The following is an 18970-nucleotide window of genomic DNA, read 5'->3' as shown; positions in this document are numbered from 1 at the left end:
AGAGCTCCGGACACCAGTCGCAATTCGCAATTATTATTGCGCGGCTCGATTTTCGCCCCAAAGCAGCTCAGCAAGTCGGTGGGAAAGACGAAGTGAGACGGATCGGCGCCGTGCTTCAAGAGTACGCTCACAGCTTTTGGATCGAAACTCGCAACAGCCCATTGAAGTGGAGTCCAACCCGCATTATCCCTCGTGTCGAATTGCAATTTATGATTTTTACGTTGGGCAATCTTGATAAATTGATTCAAAAAATTACCCTTGTTCAAGAAAATCGTTTTGCAGATGCAGTGCAAAGGCGTCGATCCCGTGGCGTCAGCCGAATTCGGACTGGCACCTCTCCGCAGTAGCAGTCCCACCACGTCCATGCTCAATTTTGCGTACTTCAATGCCAAGTGTAGCGGCGTGTTGTTCGAGTTATCTCGTGCATCAACCTGTATCGGTTGATGCTTCTCGTCACTGAGCTCGAACAACATCCTCGGCACGGCGTCCTCGCTGGTACTTCGACAAGCAACGTGAAGAGCCGTGTAGCCATCCACGTTGACTAACTGCGGATTTCCGCCACGTCTTAGCAACAAATCCACCACAGGTCTATTGCCGTTAATTATAGCGTAGTGTAGAGGAGTATCTCTCGTTTTTGGGACGAGCAAATTGGGATCGACTTGGCCGAGCTCCAAAAATTGTCTGACGATTTCTACCCGGCCCACCGTACAAGCCACGTGGAAGTGTGTCTCGCCGGTTTCTTCGTTGATGTAATTTACTTCGTACTTATTGTAAATTCTAAATAAGTCTTTGACCAATTGTGCGTCCGGAAACCTGATCAAGTAATGCAACGGTGTCGTTCGTTTTAACAACGGCTTGCCGCGTTTGTCGACTCGGGGCTCGTGTCTATAGCCACTCAAAGACACGAATTCGATCACTTCCTTTCCCACGGTGAAAAGCGACCCATTCAACGTCCTGATGAAATCAATGCAGTCCATGAGAAGCCGCTCCAGCTGTTCCGGTAGAAAAAGAGCTTGGATGTCGGGAACTAGGCCGTAGCCCCAACGGAGAATTAATTTGTAAAACTGATGGATGAATTTTTTTCGCTCCAACGCGTTCTCCCAGTTGGCCGTATCTCGCAGTATCATCATGTCTCGCCAAATGTAGCGTTTGTCCTCGAAAGGAGCTGGTGAACTCTCGATGATACGAGTTTCGGGCTGGCTTTCGGTTCTGTAGGACATCGTTCTGGGTACACACGCACACAAAAAACACGTAACAAAACAATTTTCTTTTCCTCTCGAAATCACTCACTGTACGGTCGATACGACTATAGCAGAGCACGTGCTCGTAATGAATGCACCACTGGTTGATGAGTTGAAGAAAACGTTTCGGCGCATCTCAAGAAGAAGAAAGTAGAAAGTTTGGACCCGATATTTGTCGTTAATTCAGCTACTATGACTCGTCATTATCTCACTTTAAACAACGTCGTAATTAATTAATTGCAAGTGAACGGACAGACTGTTTTGTATGAAACTTTTTTTTTAACAATATACGTATATAAAGATTATTTTGATCTCATCCATGACCTGAAAATATTTTTCATACATTTTTAAACATTTTTTTTAAGGCTTGGTCCCATGACAGCCCTGAGTTATGGCCCCATCTCCTTCCGCCATCTTGGCTCAAAAATGTCTACCACGCATTCCCATGTGTATCAGTCAAGAAAAAGGTTAATTTTCCGGAAGTAATAATACTTTTCAATTTGACCGAAAAAATTAGTTTTGTCAAGGGTAGCTTTTTTGATATTTGATGAAAACATTTTTTTGATATTTGTTTATCAGTCATGGTTTCATTCATGAATATGGGATATTCAACAACAGAAGTTGCTGGGTCTCTATGACTGGGGTCTTTAGAATCTCAATGATAAAATTTGAAAATTGAAATATCCCTACAAATTTCATTTGCATCTCTACAAAAATAATTAAGCATAGGTTTTTGTGAAAAATTTCAAATTCAATATTGAAAGATTATTCATATGCTCTAAACCTATTGAAAATCAAAAAAATGAATAAAAGTCAAACACAAATAAATTTGTGTATTTCAATTAGGCCTACAATGAAGCGTGTACTTTCTTATACCAAAATACAACTGATACAGAAAATTTGTAATTATATCTTTACTACATCACAAAAATATTCACTAAAATTAAAAAAACAAACAAATAAAATCTCATTTTTTACACTATTATACAGTAAAACAATAAATGAAACTCAACTTTGGAGGTTGTTGCTGCTTTACCACAATAAGCGATACATGTGGATATATCATGTATTTATTTTTATATATAAATAATCTAATACAAATTGAATCTCAATTAGATATTGAATTATGCTTTGTTCAGTCATCTGTAGTGTGTACATTAATAATTTCAGCGCAAACAGCTTGAGCATCAGGATCACTTGAACTGGTATGCAAATACATATTATGTCTAGTATGCAGCTGAGACAAATAAATAATCAACAAACACTCTTTATAGAGATTACTAATTACACAAAAATATTACCATGATATACCATGATTTGATTACCAGATTTGAGTAGAGTCTATCACACTTGCACTTATTGGTTAATTAATACTTTAAACACACACACACACACACACACACACCTTCATGTAATAGCAATCTATCTTGCTATTTCATCTCCTTGCTGACTGCTGTCATAGTTGACACAAAGTTTCGCTGTCGACTGTGGCAGCAGACAGTAACAAAATAACTCAAGTAACTAAATATTAAGTACTCTATGAGTGCATATGTGATGGATTTTACATGAAATGGTTAATCATATCATGGTATACCATGGTTATAACTCTGTGTAATTAGTGATTTGATTTTATATCAGTCGTGTATGTAGAGTGTTTGAATATTTATCTCAGCTGCATGCATTTCAAGTGATTCTTTTTCTCTAAGCATCTGTGTTAAGACTTTCAATAATGATTATACCTTAGATTGCTTGTATGATTAAATTATAAAAGTCAATATCCAATTTAATAATTACATGACTGAAGCGAACATAATGATTTCCAATAAAAACTATCAGGTAATTAATTTTATCAATTGTAATGTACGGCAGTGTTACTAATTAAAAACATATCTGACATTCGACAATTGTTTATAGTGTGTATTAAATTATTCATATAATTAATCATTTGCTTTTTTACTTTAGTGAATATCTTTGTGTTGTATTAGATCATTTATATATAAATGGATCATGGTATATCTTCATGTATCGTTTAATGTGTACAAAGCAGTTAATTTCTCATTACTCAAGTATAAAAATGTAAAAACATACTCCAAAGTTGAGTTTCATTTATTGTTTTACTATAATAGTGTAAACAATGAGCTTTCCATCGTTTGTTGTTTCACTTTAGTGAATATCTTTGTGCTGTAGTAGGATATAATTACAAAATTTCTGTAACAGTTGTATTTTGGTATTGGTAACAGTTTTAACGCATATGAATAAACTTTCAACATTAAAATTTGAATTTCTCACAACTTTTTTCACAAAGACCTATGTTTAATTATTTTTCCTGAGATGTGAATGAGATTTCTAAGGATACTTCAATTTTCACAATTCAGCGCTGAACATCTGAAGACTCCATTCGAACAGACCCTGAAATTTTATACTTGATGAAAGTTCACCTTTTTGTGTTCTTCAACAGATTGCACATTATCAGGTCTTGATACCAATCTTGATACCAGCATGCATATAATATGGTTTTGTTATACATTTTTGGCTCGGACGTTCAATTTTTCTCGGGTGCCTTGCGCGCACGCGTACTTGAGAAGTTTCACTCCCACAAAAGACATAGAACATTAAAGTCTTGAAAATTAATCAAAGAATCAGTTATTTCCAGTGCACCAGTAGCGGGTGTACCCAACTCAGTAAGCAAAATGAATACGCGTAAGGCGTTTCACTCGTTGAACGAATTGATTATATGATTGTTTTTTCATTTCAGATAATCCAAATTCTCCACCTCATTGGATTCATTGGGTGGATTTTGTGCGTTATTTAGAGTACGTTGATTTTCGCGCTGTCTCGCTAGTACGAAACGCTCTCGCCTCGCGGCCCTTCGTCTCGTTCAATAATCCATCAACCGACTCGCTATTCAATCGAAGCACGTGACAGTAGCAGACGCTGACACAGGCAACGATCATCGTCATCGACATCCGTGCGAGCTGAGCGTCGTCTTCGTCATGCCTCCGACACCCGACTCGTCCGGCGCATCCAGCCCCGCCGCCAAAAGGCAGCTCAGAAAGTACGCATCGGCGATCGCGTGGGCGCTCGCGACGAAACCCAAGCCGTCGCCCCGAGACCTGCCGCCCGCCGAGGAGACCGTCTACCTGCGCTGCGACGAGGCGAGCGCGCGAGTCTTCCTGTGCGACCGGCGCAATCTGTGCGAGCGCAGCTCCGTCTTCGAGCGCGAGCTGACCAAGACCAGCGCGCCCCGCGTCCTACTGTTGCGCGGCCTCGAGGCGGCCTCGGTGCTCCATCTCCACGACGCTCTGACTTTCGGCAACGCGCTGGTGCTGCACCACGAGCTGCCCGGCTATCGTCGGCTGGCCGAGTCGTTGGGGCTCAGCGAGAATATCGGCGTCAACGCGTTTCCCTGGGACCATCCGCAGGAGCAGAAAATCGAGAGGAAGCGCTTCTGCCGCCAGGTGGACGCGTCGAGCCCCGCCTGGGGACAGCTGGATATCACGATCGACGGCGAGAACCTGGAGTTCAAGCCGACCCTTATTTCGCCGAAAGGGTCGCCGAAGAGCTGGCGCGACGACCCCACGGAGACAAGGGGATAATAATAATTCATATTTTAATCATTATAGTGCCATTATCACGACTTGTGCAATAATATTTTAAATAAAAAGACTTGTAATTTTAATTTGTGACCTCGAATAAATGTGTTGTTCTGGATTTTTCCTAACCGCAATTACATTCACCCATCTCCAGGTAATCGATAAAAGATTGAACGACTAACAATCCGAAAGCACCAGGCGATCCAACTTATTCTTTCTCTCGTCGTCATTAACAGTTACGCGAGGTAAAAGTTTCCGGACAAGAAATTTATTGGCCTGCGTCCGCGACACGCGCGGCAAAAAAATAACGAGAGCTCGTTCCCGCGCAACATAAGGCGCGAGAAAATTGTCTAGCTCTGTCTCTCTGTCATCTTTGTGCCATCAAAGACTGCAAAGAGCTTACAAAGAGTCACCCCGTGGGGTATATAATAGTTTTCGCGTCTTCATACTATTTTTGCGATATATCGAGAGAGAGAGAGAGAGCAGGATAGAGACAAAATCGAGCGATTAATTATCGAACGCGAGAATTTCGTTCTCCGCTATGTTCGACACGCAAAATTATTGGAGCGAAAATCGACGACAAAAGTTATATACCCCCGATTCGGGCTCGCGTTCGATCATATGCCTGCGCGCTTGTATACACAAAAGTATATTGTGATTGCGCGGAAAAGCGAGCAGAGTATTTACCGAGTGGGGAACAGACGGACAGAGAGAGAGGGGCAGAGAAAATTTCGCGTAAAAGTCGTTTAATCGTTGGACGCTTTTCGTACACGTATACATATACACAGTCGCTTTTCCATTGTATTACGCGCGAATTTTACGCGCTCGAGCGGCCGCTCGTCGTGTCGTGTCGCGCCCCGGCTAATTGAGGAATTAATTTTATAATATTTTCATGCGCCTGTAAACGCTAAAACGTGTGTGTGCGCGCGTTCGCGTACGTGTCACGTCAATACAGGAATATTGAATAATTCATGAGGTACCATCGCGCTCGCGAGCGACGATATTTTAATGCGCGCGGGTCAGCGAAACGAGCATAAATATATTATCATTGTACGCGCCCCGACTAAACTCCACTGCATTTTGACGCTCGTGTGTGTGTGTGTGTGTCTGTGCAGCTGCGCAACGCGTCTAAATAAGCCGCGCCGAATTTTTCGAGTGCACGCGGCAGCGGTGTCCGTCGCCAAAAATTCGGGTATATATATAATATTCAATGTATAATCACGCGGACCCACTCGGGCTTTTATTGCCGCGCGTGTGCGCGGTGATACCCTTGTTTTCGGCGTTCGCATTATTATATATACGTATTATTATACATACGTATACGATTGAAATTCAAACCAGGAAGCTGCAGGGATTGCCTCGGCGGTGCCGGCAGTTTTCGCGATATTTTCCAACGGAAAACGTGTACGCATACGAACGTATACAGAGAGAGAGAGAGAGAAAGAGAGATGTTACCGCGGTATGTCGCATAAAATGTATAACGCATAAATAAAATGTACGTATGGGATGCGATTAAAATTTTGTATATTTTACTTTACCCGATTAATAACGAACGTAAGCCGCTTCGAAATTATAATTACTCAATCTCGATATTATATTATCATCATTTTTATTTTCATGACAGATACAAGGCCGCGAGTCGTGTATACATAGAAATTTTTCGAGATGATAAAAAGCTCTCCTGGCAGAAGGGTGTATACGCGAGAGAAACAGTCTGGAGTTCGATAGTACGCTGAGCCCTGGGCTTTACCGTTTGTCTGGTCGCGTGTACACACACTTACTTAAAAATCGACCTTGGCTCTTCTCCTCTCGGCTTTTCTTTCTCTCGATATATATATGTATATATATCGAGAGAAGAAAGAAAGTTTACTCGCAGTCTGAGACTTTGTTTTCCCTTACCAGCTTCCATATACGTACATCCGGACGCGGACATTGTAGCAGCAGTCTGAGCTCGCCAGCTCTTCGCGTGTATATATATATATAAATCGGCAGAGGATTTGGCAGGTCTATAGAGTACGGAGTCTGGCCCGTCGATAGTAAATCCGGAGCTCGTCTTTTGTTTGTTGTTCGGCGTGTTTACACGGCTCGCAAGAAAGGGGCGCATCTCTCTCGTATTCTTAAAGAATATATATCTCACTTATTCAGGATCAGCGTCGATCCTCTCTCTCTCTCCTTACGTATAATTGAAAAGGCTTTTAACTAACGCGAATCTTGTTTTTGATTTGGAAAAAAGAAAAAATGTAATGTTCCAAACAAAAATTAATCGCGAAATGGGACAAATTAACGAGGCGTCGGTGCATCAACATCATATTCTCTATAACGTACGAAAAGTTCGAGTCGACTGCCAAAGCCACCAGCCTCCGCAGTACATATACATAAGACTCGTTGGGCCAAGTCAACAGTATCCGTTGATCGAATGTCATCCATCCGTGTGCGAACACGCGCTCGGCTTTGTGTGTTGCGGTACGGAGGGGGAGACCCGTCGCCTGGCACCGACAAAGCCGCAGTGTCAAACTCGCGTGTCTGCGCACAGCTATATTATACGTATATATACGGAAAGAGCTCGATTTTTTTCCGAGCCAGCGACGACGATTTTCTCGTTTTATTTTCGCCGCAAACGCGTGTATCGGATCGCTTCTGCTGCTGCTGCAGGTGCGTGACTCGTCGTCCGTGATAATGCGACACGATTGGATCGATCAGTTCCGCGTTGGTTGGCGGATTTTATTTTATTTTTTTTACCGTGAAGCCCTTTAAAACGCAATTGGCATCCATTAAAATTCGGACGACGTAATATAGATTACGGCTCGAGCTGCGCGGACTCGTCGTTCGACAGGTCCATATGAATTGCTTCGTGGCCATTTCGGCGACTAATTCGCCAACGAACGAGCTTATGGCCGATAATTGAATTTCCACTCGGTGGCGGTGCAGACCTTAAGGGAAGGAAATATTTCCCGCCTCGAGACCGGGAGATGCTTTTCGAAAATACTTTTCTCTACGTGAATTACCCCCCGATGCATTTCAAGAAGATTTTACCAGATTTACCAGTTTGTCTGAGATTTTTCTTTTATTTCTATCTGAAATACGCCAAACTTGAAACTATGATTATTTTTCGCCGAAGTATTATGCTAAGAATAAATACAATTAATGCAAAATGTCAAACAACCAGAAAATCATAGGCTATACTGATATTGATGTAGGATACTATGATTTTACGTGGGTGATAAGTAATTATCTAATACTTCTGAGAGAAAAAAACCGTGGAGTGATACATTCGCCAGATTTCAATTTCGGCAGTGACATAATCAAACACAGTTTGTATTATCATTGCAGCGACTGGATCCTAAATTTAACGTTACTTTATATCTATTCGAGATGAAGAATGAATTAAAATTGAGTTTTACTCACAAAGTATCAGTTATTAAGGATGACGAAATTGTTTACACCAAAATTGATAGCGTTAGAGAGTATCGGTCTGATATTTTCGATTTGGAACTTAAAGATATGAACTAATTCGTTTCATCCACAGGTACTGTAACTATTCATTGTGAATTGTCATTTGTGAAGGACCATGAAAAGATTTGCTTAACTATGTCAATTCGAATGAAGCACCAATGCTAAAATTCGACTGGATACTTCTCGATGAGAATTTAAGTGATGTCATTCTACGAACTGCGTGCGGAAAGGAAGTTCCAGCGCATAGAGTCATACTCGCAGCTGCGAGTCCAGTGTTCAAGGCCATGTTTAGCCATGACATGCTCGAAAACAAGAATCGATCAGTTGATATGATGGATATTAGTTATGATGCCGCAATGGAGATGCTACGATACATCTATACGGGTAGAATTGAAGAAAGTCAAATTTCTTTGATTGTTAAAATTTTAGTAGCTGCTGAAAAGTATCAACTTGAAGGTTTGAAAAGTGAGTGTAACAAAATTTTCAATTCTAAGTTATCCACTGAAAATGCGGTAGAGACTTTCGCAATAGTTGATAAATACAATATGAGTCATTTGAAAAGAAAAACAATTGATTCCTTAAAAATACATATCAACCGAGCTTTAGAATCAATGATGTCAATAATATGATTCTCAGTATGGAGCGACTTTTTTCCAAATAATCTGTAAACTTGCAGAAATATATGACGTTCGTACGCAAAAGTAGTATTGCCAGCTGAAACACCTACGCTGATACCAAGATCGTCTGTAGAGCCGACTCATTCGTTAATTATGTTAAGTGATTGTTACTGTAAGTCGCAGATATGATTAAGTATTTTAGGTTTGATTAATTGTTCAATAAAATTGTGAAGTTAATACGCAAAATGCATTTCAGTCGCCATTCTCTTCTGTCAAAATAAAATCAATTATTAAATAGTTTTCGCGGCGTCACGCGTGTTAGTTTTCTGCAAATAAAGCGACCTTAGTGCGAATTAACAGTATCAATTGTCAAGTGTGAAGACTGAAGACTGATAAGATAAAAAATGAGGGTCTTATCAAACATTGTGCGACAGTCATTCGCATTTAGTAGTTTTGCACAACCACATATTGTTCCCACAGTTTGTGCGTACAATAAAAGTCTGAGTGAATTTCAAGGTTTATCCCACAGTGTAATATGTTTGGATTTAGTGGTATCTCACACTATAAGCAAAATCGCACGGAAAACTGCTCTTTTGAGTGGAAGATAGAATGTTTATTATGGCCGATTGATTTTGCGACTGGAGCAAACAAAATTAGCACGAAATTCAATGTAGGTTACAACGATAAGAAAGAGTTTGAATTGATAATGAAGGACAAGGACGGTGTCATAGGTATATTTTTACTTTGCATAAAAGTAAATGATAATGCAACCTTTATTAAAACAGGGAAACTCAACCTGAACGTGGTTCAAAAAGAAGAAATTATTTTTACCAAAAATTCTTCTTCCTTAACATTTTTTAATGGTGCGGAAGTACATATTTGTAACATAAAAAGAAAATACTCTCTACTCGAGCCTCTAAAATGTTGCTGCGAATTCTCTATTTTCGTAGAAGATTATAAGATTTCCCAAAGCGATGCGAATAATGTACCGAAACCAAAGTTCGATTTGGTGTTTCTCGATCAAAAATTCAGTGATTTAGTTATACAAACTGCGTGTGGAAAGAAAGTCCCAGCGCATAGAGTCATACTCGCAGCTGCGAGTCCAGTGTTCAATGCCATGTTCAGCCATGACATGCTCGAAAACAAGAATCGATCAGTTGATATGGTGGATATTAGTTATGATGCTGCAGTCGAAATGTTGCGATACATCTACACTGGTAGGATTGAGACCCAAGAATTTTCCTTGGCTGTTGAACTTTTGGTGGCTGCTGACAAATATGAACTCGAAAATTTAAAAATTGAGTGCGAGAAACTATTAAGCTCCAAGTTGTCATCTAAAAATGTTATAGATATTTTGAAAGTTGCTGATAAATGTCGCATGAAAAATTTAAAAAAAAAAGCAGTTGATTTTCTAAAGAAGTATATCGTCAAATCGTCAGATACAGATGATGTAGGTAATATGTTTCTGGATATGGAAAAACTTTTTTTGAAATAATCTGAAAACTTGTATAAATATATTTTCCCTTATCTCTTTTCCTTACAATTTTTTGTAATAATTTAAACTCAGAATGTTATTTTTGTACTAAAAATAAAAATTCATTATTAAAATCTGCTTAATCTCTAAGTTTCATTATTCACTTGATTGCAATAAATATCTTCGTTGCATAAGAAAGTAATGGAGCTTCTTTTAAGGAGGGTATATTTGTGCCTTTTGACCAGTGGAAGCTTTCCAAAAATATGTGTACCTTTGTTTGTTATATACTGTAAAAATATAATCTTTTTATTGTACACTTGATCGTAATACAAATACATTAAATTTTTTAATACCAATATTTAGTTTATTTTATTATTTTTACCCAAACTTTTTCGAAAAAGGTGCATTAAGATATTAAAGTAGTTTTGAGTACGCACTTTCTTGTAATTACAATGCAATACTTGGAAATGATCGCCTTTTTTATAAAGTACACTCTTTAGACTGAGTTGAATCTTTATTTCTGAAGATTTTAATGTAAACCGTGTAATCTTCAAATATCACTCAGAGCTCTATAACTTCTTTCAAAGTTATTTTAATAATTCACTTGACTTCAATAATAAGTTATAAAAAAAGATGTTTACTTTCAATTTGTGAACATAATAATTTCTAGACTCATTCAAAATATTTATATTCCTTTCACGTTGTTTCAATTTTGTAAATTAAACTCTAAAAAAAATTCGGTCGAACTTTTACACGTTTCATTTCATTTCCAGAGAAAATGTATAATTTCTGATATCATACGTAAATAAATTCCAACTCGTTCCTTTTAAAGTCAATAATATAGTTAATAAAAAGCGATCGTACTTAACGAATAAACGCTATACACTTGTTAAATTAACGCCAAGTAGTCGGCGAGAAAAAAAACCAGTAAAACCTTAACACTCGAGTCTTTCAATAATATATTGCCAGCGCAGTTCACTCGAAATGCGGTCGCTTCGGCGCACGCAATTTATTTACTAATAACAGTTTAGGAGAGTCAGCAGCGCGGGAATACGAAGAATCGAATTTATTTGCCGGAGTAGATCAACGTCCCGATTGCAAATTCTATCGTTTAAAATGTAAACTCGCGGTAAGGAAGCCGAAAAGCAATTCTCGCGCGCAGAAATTGAAAATAACTTCAAGATTAAAATTGACTGGGTTTTTTATTTTTATTTTTTGGAACTTGGTTCGATCCGAATCGTATACGTTGCGTACAAAGAGGGACGAAAAAAAAGGCAAAAATGGCAAAATTGAAACTTTTTAATGAAATTCCTTTGCGCAACAAACGTAAAAACAAAACTCGTGAGCTCGCAGCCGGTTCGCTCGCGTGGATTATTTCAAAATAACCAATACGAAAAAGGAGTCGCTCCTTCGCAAGGGCTTATCGAGTTGCACATTGAAAAAAAAATGCACACGTGTAAATTTAAAAAAATGCACAAATGCACAAATGCACAAATGCACAAATGCACAACTTTGCGCAAGCATAAATCATGTAATTACGCGCTGGAAAAAGAAAAACTTTAATTGCCATCGTCTCTCTCTCTATCTCGATTCGCTCGTTTTCACGCTGCACGAGCTCGATATCAAAGTTTATAATTATACGTTCACGTCGAATAAGTTTGTATATTCATAATTTTTATTTTCCAATTGATGCCGGCGCTTCGCGCAACAATAAAAGTTAACGAAGCAGCAGTAGCGGCTGCGACCTTTGAACGACCATAAGCTCGACTCGTACTACTCGTAATGCATTCGAACCAGTGCAAAACTGAAGATTCGCGTTATCGTTGCGCTTTAATGAATGTTATTGTAAAATTATCGGAAACATGCCCGTAACAATTTATAAAAACTTTACGAATGTCAATGCTATATATTTATCATTCGTTCAACCTTATCGATCGATAAATCCTCGTCACGAGCGTAACAATTAACGTTTGAATATTCTCCAAAGAAATAAAGCTCGATTATTGTTTTCGCGATATTTCACCTATTCAAAGGATGAAATAATTCGTGAAATACCACGAAACACAAAGCGTAAACTCGCATGAATAAGTAGTCAAGATAACCTTGACAAAATGGACAAATGGACTGTATGTGCGTGTGTATACGTGTGTGCAGATACGAAAATCGCGCGAGCTCATAATATCTCGATCTTTGCGTTCGACGTTCTCGTCGCATTAATTTCGCGAAACTTTGTCGAATAAATATACCGCCAGAGTTGTGCTTCGGAGAATTATACGACTTTGTGTATTATGCGTGCGTGAGCTCCCCGCGGCTTCGAGGGGAGATGAGAAATTATAAATAAAAAAAAATAATAAATATAAAAGGGTTTCAAACTAAATATACGATCGGTCGCATAAATCGCGCGACACCGCACTAACTTACGTACTATACATCACAAAATATTTATAGAATTATAGAAGTCGCATTCATCATTTTCCACGCGACCTTCTATGCATGTAATGCGTATCGCAGATCGAATCGTAAAAGCACGAGAGAAACCTTGGTCCGAGTTGCATCCTGATGGGCGCAGGATAAAAAGTATAATGTACGTATACGCGACGCAACACAATGCGCTTATACGACGCGCGTTATTGCGTCTACACACGTATATAGGAGCGCGTCGAGTACCGTAGGCGGATATATATAGCAATTATCCATGCACGCGTGTCTAGACGAAATAACGAGTTCTGCGAGAAAGAGAAAAAAAAAATTTTGCCTCTGCGTGGAATTGCCATTCGAACATCACCCCCTTTCGCGCGAGACCTCGTGGATTACAGCTTCGCGCGCGCGTGTGTGTGTAGTGTGTACTTGTGGATCGACGAGCGAGTTTTCTTCTTTTTCATTTTTCTTTTTTTCGTCGAGAGAGAAAGAAAAAGAGTACGTAACATTGACCGGAAAATGTGGACGCCACGGGCGATGAATTTTTATTTTATCTTTTCTGTTTCGTTCTGCCTCGTTTCGCGACTGGACGATGCATTCGAAAAAAAAGAGCGGATGCTGCATCGTCCAAGTTATTGTGATCGATAATGCAGAAAAGGTAAATACGACGATTCGAGACGCTCTTGTTTGCGAGTAATCAGATAAATTAGTTATACTTGGCGGCGAATTTTCTTTGAATCAACAAGTATAAGTAGTCGTTCGTAAGTACACAATACATTACCGCTCTCGACATCTGGGCCCTCTATAGGTTCAATGATAACAACGCAACGCGGTTCGCAATCGATAAACCAATAAACGGGGCGATTCCGGAACAAATAATAAGAAGAGAAAAAAAAATAGAATTGGAGAAATCACGCTGGATGCGCTTAATTAATGAGCCAAAGCTCGTCAACTCTGCTCCGTTCTCTCGATGAAAATTTAAATGAGCGGAGTTGGCGTTATTCCCGAAACGTTTATCATTAATTATGCAATTAATTAGACTCGACATTTTTTTTCCCCCTTTCCTCTTTTTAATGGCAAAAGTTTTTAACCACTGGCACGAGAAAGTAGGTCGGATTAGGATGCGAAATAATAATAATAATAATAACGACGATGATGTAAACGTTATCAATTCAATCCTCGACCTGCTATTTCTAAACTTTTACAAAAATATATCTCACCGAGGCGCGTACGTATACCCTTCAAAAGAACGAGCGATAACCATACGTTTTCGTTACATTACGCGCGTCTACACAGCTTTTACACATCCCTAATGTAAAAGCTCCCCCCCCCCCCCCCCCCCCCCCTTAAAACTNCCCCCCCCCCCCCTCCCACCTTTTTCGCAGTCTTCAATTTCAGCTAAAGCAGGGCGCGTGCTGCGGTGCGGTTGTGTTGCTTTTCGACGCAAATACTGGTTCATTGTATCTCCCGCGAGCGAATCTCGACGCCGTCCCACAACGAGCGTCATCATCAACGAGCCTCGCCGCCTAGTCCCTGGGTGTTAACGCGCAAAAACACTTTCCCGTTTGCGGGAAAATTACTTTTTTACGCTTTGTGCGCGTGTAAGCACGGTGCGCGCGGCTCGTCGTGTATACATTAACGTATCGTAGTACGATCTCTCGTGATGCATATTTTTTTTTTCACTTTACGCCCAGCTGCTTCTCGTCAGTCTCAAAGTCGCGATTATTGTATTTCCTCGAACGTTATGTATACGTAGCAATCGGTGCTACGCGCCATTGGCCGCAGTAGTACTGAAACGTGCCGAGACTAATTTCTCATTCAGCCGGACGTTTTGCATTATAATATACGTTGGCGGCGTAACGAACGCGACTCTCGAAGCTCCGAGCGAATAATATAAAAAATGAGGGAAGTATTGTTAATTCATATAGCGACTCGGCGATGTCACGATGTCAGTACATCTCGAAGGAGGAGAAGGGGGATAAAACTTAGTTCGAGGGAGAGTAACTTTTCCCGGCTGTATTATATATTTTTAAGCGAAGGAGAGAGAGCAAGAGCTATGCTATAGCGCATTTACATTTTCATAATGGAGAGACTTTCTTATAAATATATAGGCGGCCGTCGGAAAATTTGGATGGATGTAAAACCGGAAAATTTCATTTCGTCATAATATCCCTTGTTATAAACGCGGGGTAGGTATATGTAGGAGGTAGAAGAAGACGAAGAAGGAAGAGAAAAAAAAAACTTTTTCGGACAAAATGGTGCACTCTGCGATATTAGCCGCGCCGTGCTGGTATAAAAGCTCCCGATATATACGTTATATACGGTCCTTTTAAGCCCCTTGTATATTCGTGGTTCGCGATACACGTTGTCGTTGCTTTGATGTGAATTTATATATAATACGCATCTCTGTGTACCTCGAAATCCTTTTAATTTCGATTCGAGAAAAAAATCTACTTTTACCGTTAGCCGGCTGGTTTTCTACTCATAGTCACGTATAACACACGGAAATATATATGTACCTCGAGTTGCAAAAATTTTTTAACCATTTTATTCCCCGTCGACTCTGTACGACAACAAGCCGACGATCGAGAGGAGTAGCATATAGGCATGAGCCGCTCCGGTGTGCGCTCATTCGACGATTATACATACAAACGCAGCTCGGTGCCAAGTCAGTTATTTCCACGGATTTGGCCGCAAAATTGTATATAATGGCCCCGACGCGGGGGTAATGCTGCCGCGCAAGCTGTTGCAAGACTGATTTAACGCTGTCAAATATTTAGCGGGAAACAAATATATTTCCTCGCTCGTCGCAGCGCGTACATATAGTGAGCTGGAGCTGCTGTTGCTGATGCTGCTGCGGATGTAGTTTTAGGTATACGCGATAAATATTTTTATACCAAGTGCCCACGAGGGTACGACAAATAATTCCTTGTCGCGAGCAGAAGGGAATTAAAGGGGGGAGGAAAAAAAAGAAGCGAATGCATTTTAAGTTGGTGCAGACATTTTAAATTATTATGTTTCTGGCTGGCACGAGAGAGATACATAGACTGTGCTTATGTAGCTTATATACTAGTATAATATAATATAGGCTCGAAAGATTGCCCATCTGGACTCTATAAAACCGAGATGCAGAAAAAAAAAGAGAAAGAAGGAAAAAGCCAACAGGGTTCAAACTGCGTTTATACGACTGATTTTATTTTATCATTTTTATATTGACTTTTACTGCCGCTCACCGCCGGCACGAGTAAACGAGCTTACAGCTTCTTTATATTATTATATATACCTATACGTGCGGGCGGGAGCTGCGTTTACGAAGACGTCTGACAGACGCGCATCATGTGTTTGCGGGAAATAAAAACTTTTCAGCTCTCCTCGCGCTTCGTATAAAACTGACGCTTTTACGAGATTTACTGGCCGAGGAACTGTATACTGTAAATGCTTGACCGCGACGATCGTCTGGTTACAGGCTTTGATGTCTTTACAAGAACTTCTCGCTATTTCATGTCTTTGTTTAAGTTATACAGTCGATAACGTCATTTTTTTGAAAATTAAGCCATAATGAATGAATATTTTAAATTAATCGCGATCAATCGCATCACCACCTCGTTTTGATCAGTGGCAGAACGCACGCCTAACCATTACGAGTGAAAAGTGCTGACTTGTGCAACTGCAAACAATAACGATCAGTTCACACTTCACAGTTGTATAGTCAAAGACTATATATTCTGTAGTGATATCGTCTTTGATACATAACCAACATTTTGCACGTAAAAAAAGTCTCAAGAAGATAATTAATCATTCGAAAGTATAAAATGTCGAGTAGCAATAAAGTAACGTGCTATACGGACATTGATACAGATAAATGCGATTTTACGTGGGTAATTGATAATGTTGCATTGATTTGGAACAATGGAGCTCGTACAATATTATCACCTGTGTTCAATGTCGGATCAGATGATGAAAAACAGTTTAAATTAAAATTATATGCAAATACAAAGATGGTTAAAGGTGTAAACCATGCAATTTTAATTATAATTTGCGAAAAGAGCCCTCACCGATTGTCATTTGAGTGCAAGCTATCAGTTAGTAAGGATAACATAATTGCTTACAACAAGAACAGTATTTCTGTAATAAGTGATGGATTTGGGAGTGAACTATTTGCAATTCCCATTGAAGATATGAACAAACTCATTTCATCCGCCAGTACTGTAATTTTTCGCTGCGAATTATCATTTTCAAAAGGAGCACAAAAGGATTTGCTTAGCTACGAATTCGACGATGCGAATGAAGTACCAAAACTGAAGTTCGATTCGGCGCTTTTCAACGAAAATTTGAGCGATGTGAAGCTACGAACTGCATGTGGCAAAGAGATCCCAGCCCATAGGATCGTACTCGCCGCTGCAAGTTCGGTATTTCAAGCTATGTTTAGCCATGATATGCTAGAGAACCAAAGCCAATCAGTTGATATGATCGATATCAGTTACGAAGCTGCAGTTGAGATGTTGAGATACATCTACACAGGTAGTGTTGAGACTGAAGAATTATCCGCGATTGCTGACCTGTTGGCAGCCGCCGACAAGTATCAACTTGAAGGGTTGAAACATAAGTGCGAGAAAATATTAGTCTCCAAATTGACGGCTGGAAATTGTGTGGAAATTCTCATAATCGCTGATAAATATAGCGCGAGCAGTTTGAAAAAGAAAGTAATTGATTTTATAAAACTGCGTATCAACGTACACTTGGACTCGGATGATATAGGTGATATGATTCTCAATGGATCGGTTTCTATCAAAATGACCTAAATATTAATGATGTGTATAATTTTTCATTGTTTAATTTGCTCAAAAATATTATGTCACCATTGAATATGTGATAAAAATAAAATTTAATACAATCAAAATTTACTTCATCAGTCCCTCGCATCATTTAATTTCATTACAATTTTAAACCATTTAATTTTATGCATTTCATTGATTTGAAAACGTCGGATGAGTCTCTTGAAGGTTACACGAGTGCAAATGAGTAAGTATGTGTTTTTACTGAGAATAATTGGAATGCGATAAAAAAATTCAGACTTGAATTCGTGTTGTTTAACGAACGATAAACATATTCTTTTTTTCTTTCGCGTGAAATGAACTAAACTTGAAATTATATATACCCAAAATATATATTAATTGATTCTTTTTACTTAAAAAATGAATGTTCATTGAGAGAATGACCAAAAAACCATTTATCCCTGTAGCATTTATTTTACCTACGATTAAAGATAACAGTTTCTTCATACTATCCGAATTACATAATAAAGAGTTTTTTTGCAATGATTAATCAAGAGTTATGCTTTCTTCAGAGCGACTCACATGAGGCACTGAGAGGTTTTAAAGAATTTTCATTAATATTTCTGTCGTTGACTCAATTGCATGCGTGTTAATATAGATCATTCGATATTATAGAAAACTGTAAATAACCGCCGCAAAGAATCAACACACATTAGCACACACATTCAAGAAGAAGGCATTCCATGCCTTTATTTAAGTCAAACAAAACCCAAGCACGATTTCTCTGAATCGACCACGTAATTTCCCGAATTCTACGCTCAGCGACACTCGAGAGTTGCGACTACACCACCGAGGCTCGCGAGCGGCGTGTATACGTATCGTAGACGAGTAGTGAAAATAAAGGGTTCTTTCGATCATATTTGGAACGCGTATGCGAGTAGAGCGACAGACGGCATACGAGTCTTGACTTTTGCAACGGTCAGTCGAAGTTAGCAGTTTGGCACGGCCACACATTATTATTTTCAAAGCTATCTCTCGGAACAAAATGTCGGGCGACAATCAAGCAACGTACTACACGTGCACTGACAAAGAATATTATGAATTTAAGTGGATTATAAGTGATTATTCGTTGATTTTTACATAAGTAACTGGAATAGATTCACACATTTTTACTGTAGGTAGTGATGAAGAAAAAAAGTTTCAATTGAAATTGTGTACTAGCAATGTTGTTGTTTCTGGTTACAATAAACCCTCCAGATGTTTGTCTCTACACGTTGCGGAAATGGCGGGACAATTACTAGTGAAATACAAGCTATCAGTGATGAAGGATGAAAAAATAGTTGATACTCGAATTGGTCATTCGACATGTCAAAAAAGCACAGTGATAAATATGTTAAAC

At 39.3% G+C, this 18970-nt stretch overlaps 2 protein-coding genes across 2 annotated transcripts; both read left to right on the top strand.

Moving 5' to 3' along the window:
• The first annotated feature begins 3737 nt into the window (after positions 1-3737).
• LOC111693378 lies at positions 3738-4921 on the top strand. The gene is made up of 2 exons (XM_023457909.1): positions 3738-3922; positions 3997-4921. The coding sequence occupies exon 2, from the start codon at positions 4235-4237 to the stop codon at positions 4835-4837; it is 603 nt and encodes a 200-aa protein (XP_023313677.1). The 5' UTR covers positions 3738-3922; positions 3997-4234; the 3' UTR covers positions 4838-4921.
• Positions 4922-16608: 11687 nt separating this feature from the next.
• On the top strand, positions 16609-17598 carry LOC111693368 (speckle-type POZ protein B-like). Its single transcript, XM_023457857.1, has one exon. The coding sequence runs from the start codon at positions 16609-16611 to the stop codon at positions 17596-17598; it is 990 nt and encodes a 329-aa protein (XP_023313625.1).
• The last annotated feature ends 1372 nt before the right edge of the window (positions 17599-18970 follow it).

The sequence above is a fragment of the Trichogramma pretiosum genome, unplaced genomic scaffold (genome assembly GCF_000599845.2).
Source record: "Trichogramma pretiosum strain Unisexual culture from Peru unplaced genomic scaffold, Tpre_2.0 scaffold21, whole genome shotgun sequence".
In the NCBI taxonomy this organism is placed as follows: Eukaryota; Metazoa; Arthropoda; class Insecta; order Hymenoptera; family Trichogrammatidae; genus Trichogramma; species Trichogramma pretiosum.
This window is presented reverse-complemented; position numbering and strand designations above follow the sequence as displayed.

Bases quoted from the DNA above. Each gene is read 5' to 3' on its own strand.
- LOC111693368 (XM_023457857.1), top strand. From the start codon at position 16,609: ATGTCGAGTAGCAATAAAGTAACGTGCTATACGGACATTGATACAGAT.
- LOC111693378 (XM_023457909.1), top strand. From the start codon at position 4,235: ATGCCTCCGACACCCGACTCGTCCGGCGCATCCAGCCCCGCCGCCAAA.